General features: G+C 41.1%; 1 protein-coding gene across 1 annotated transcript in view; it reads right to left on the bottom strand.

Moving 5' to 3' along the window:
• Positions 1–770: 770 nt before the first annotated feature.
• Positions 771–1,228, bottom strand: part of CSUI_004124 (dynein heavy chain family protein) — a gene marked incomplete at its 3' end in the record, with an annotated part of 5,513 nt that continues 5,055 nt past the window's right edge. The window contains exon 5 of the mRNA XM_068064319.1: positions 771–956. Within this exon, the coding sequence (XP_067923705.1) occupies positions 771–956 (186 nt within the window). The remainder of the gene's footprint in view (positions 957–1,228) is intronic.

The following is a 1,228-nucleotide window of genomic DNA, read 5'->3' as shown; positions in this document are numbered from 1 at the left end:
ACATATATATATATACTTAGGTATGCTATGCCGAGATATACACAAAGTATAGGTGTATACAGAGAGTGAGAGAGATGTGGAGGTAAAGTCTCTGAGGCGTGTAGAGAGCAATGGCCTACCCTTATAGGTGCAGGTAGACCGGAGATTAAGACACATTTCTATCCTTGTGCGCCTCTCTTCTCAATTTGCATCGCTTTCTCTCACTCTATATCACCCAAAGGCATACGCAGATCTAGAGAGGTAGATTAAAGATAGAGATAGATTAAGGATAGATGGATTAAAGATAGAAAGATAGATAGATTCGTATATGTAGATATGTAAGTATATACACATAGAGAGATAGAAGGACACAGGAGGAGACTAAATTTTCATCATTCTCCAGAGAAGTGACATACACAGAGGTCTTTAGCTTCATCTAAGATGTCTAGCGTATCCACACCATACATATATCTATACGTATATACTTACATATACCTATATACATACAACTCTGTAGAAAAAGCGACATACATACATATATATATAGAGAGAGAGAGACCCCTCTTATGACTTCTTGACCTTCTCGATCTTCTTGTTCTGTCTGTCTGGCTGTCTGTGGCCCTTAATCCACATCGATTTATCTTTGAACTATCTTTCTTTCTTTCTTTCTTGTTGCTTACCTGTAGATCTGTTTTGAAGGCAGTCATGTCGTAGTGCTGATTCACAAGGATTTGGAAGACGTCCATCTTAGAAATGAAGCTAGCGAGACGCGATAGAGACTGCTTACCCGACCCTCCCACGCCGACAAGAAGGGCATTCCCGCCAGGCTGATCGATAATGCGAGAGATGCGTGCGACGTGCTCCATGGCGTTGTCGAAAAGAACTAGAGGCAACTGGACGTACGTCTGGGAATACTCCAAGAGCTTCTCTGACAGCACCTGCTTCAACTGGTCCATATCGCGGACAGGCAGATACACCTGATTCACCAGAGAACGAAACAAGCACAAGAGGAGACATTGACAAAGAGATAGCGATGGAATAGAAGAGAGAAAGAGAGAGAGGGAAAGAAAAAAAGAAAAGAAAAGAAAGCAGAAGAAGAGAAGAAGGACAGCAGAAAGATGAAAAGAAAGAAAAAGCGAAAGAAAGAGAGACAGAAGGAAGGAAGAAAGAAAGAAAGGCGAGAGGGGCATTGAAGAGAGACTTCTCAATCTTGGATTTATAAATATTAAAGACAGACAGATAGATAGAT

The sequence above is a fragment of the Cystoisospora suis genome (assembly GCF_002600585.1).
Source record: "Cystoisospora suis strain Wien I chromosome Unknown contig_1871, whole genome shotgun sequence".
Classification (NCBI taxonomy): Eukaryota; Apicomplexa; class Conoidasida; order Eucoccidiorida; family Sarcocystidae; genus Cystoisospora; species Cystoisospora suis.
This window is presented reverse-complemented; position numbering and strand designations above follow the sequence as displayed.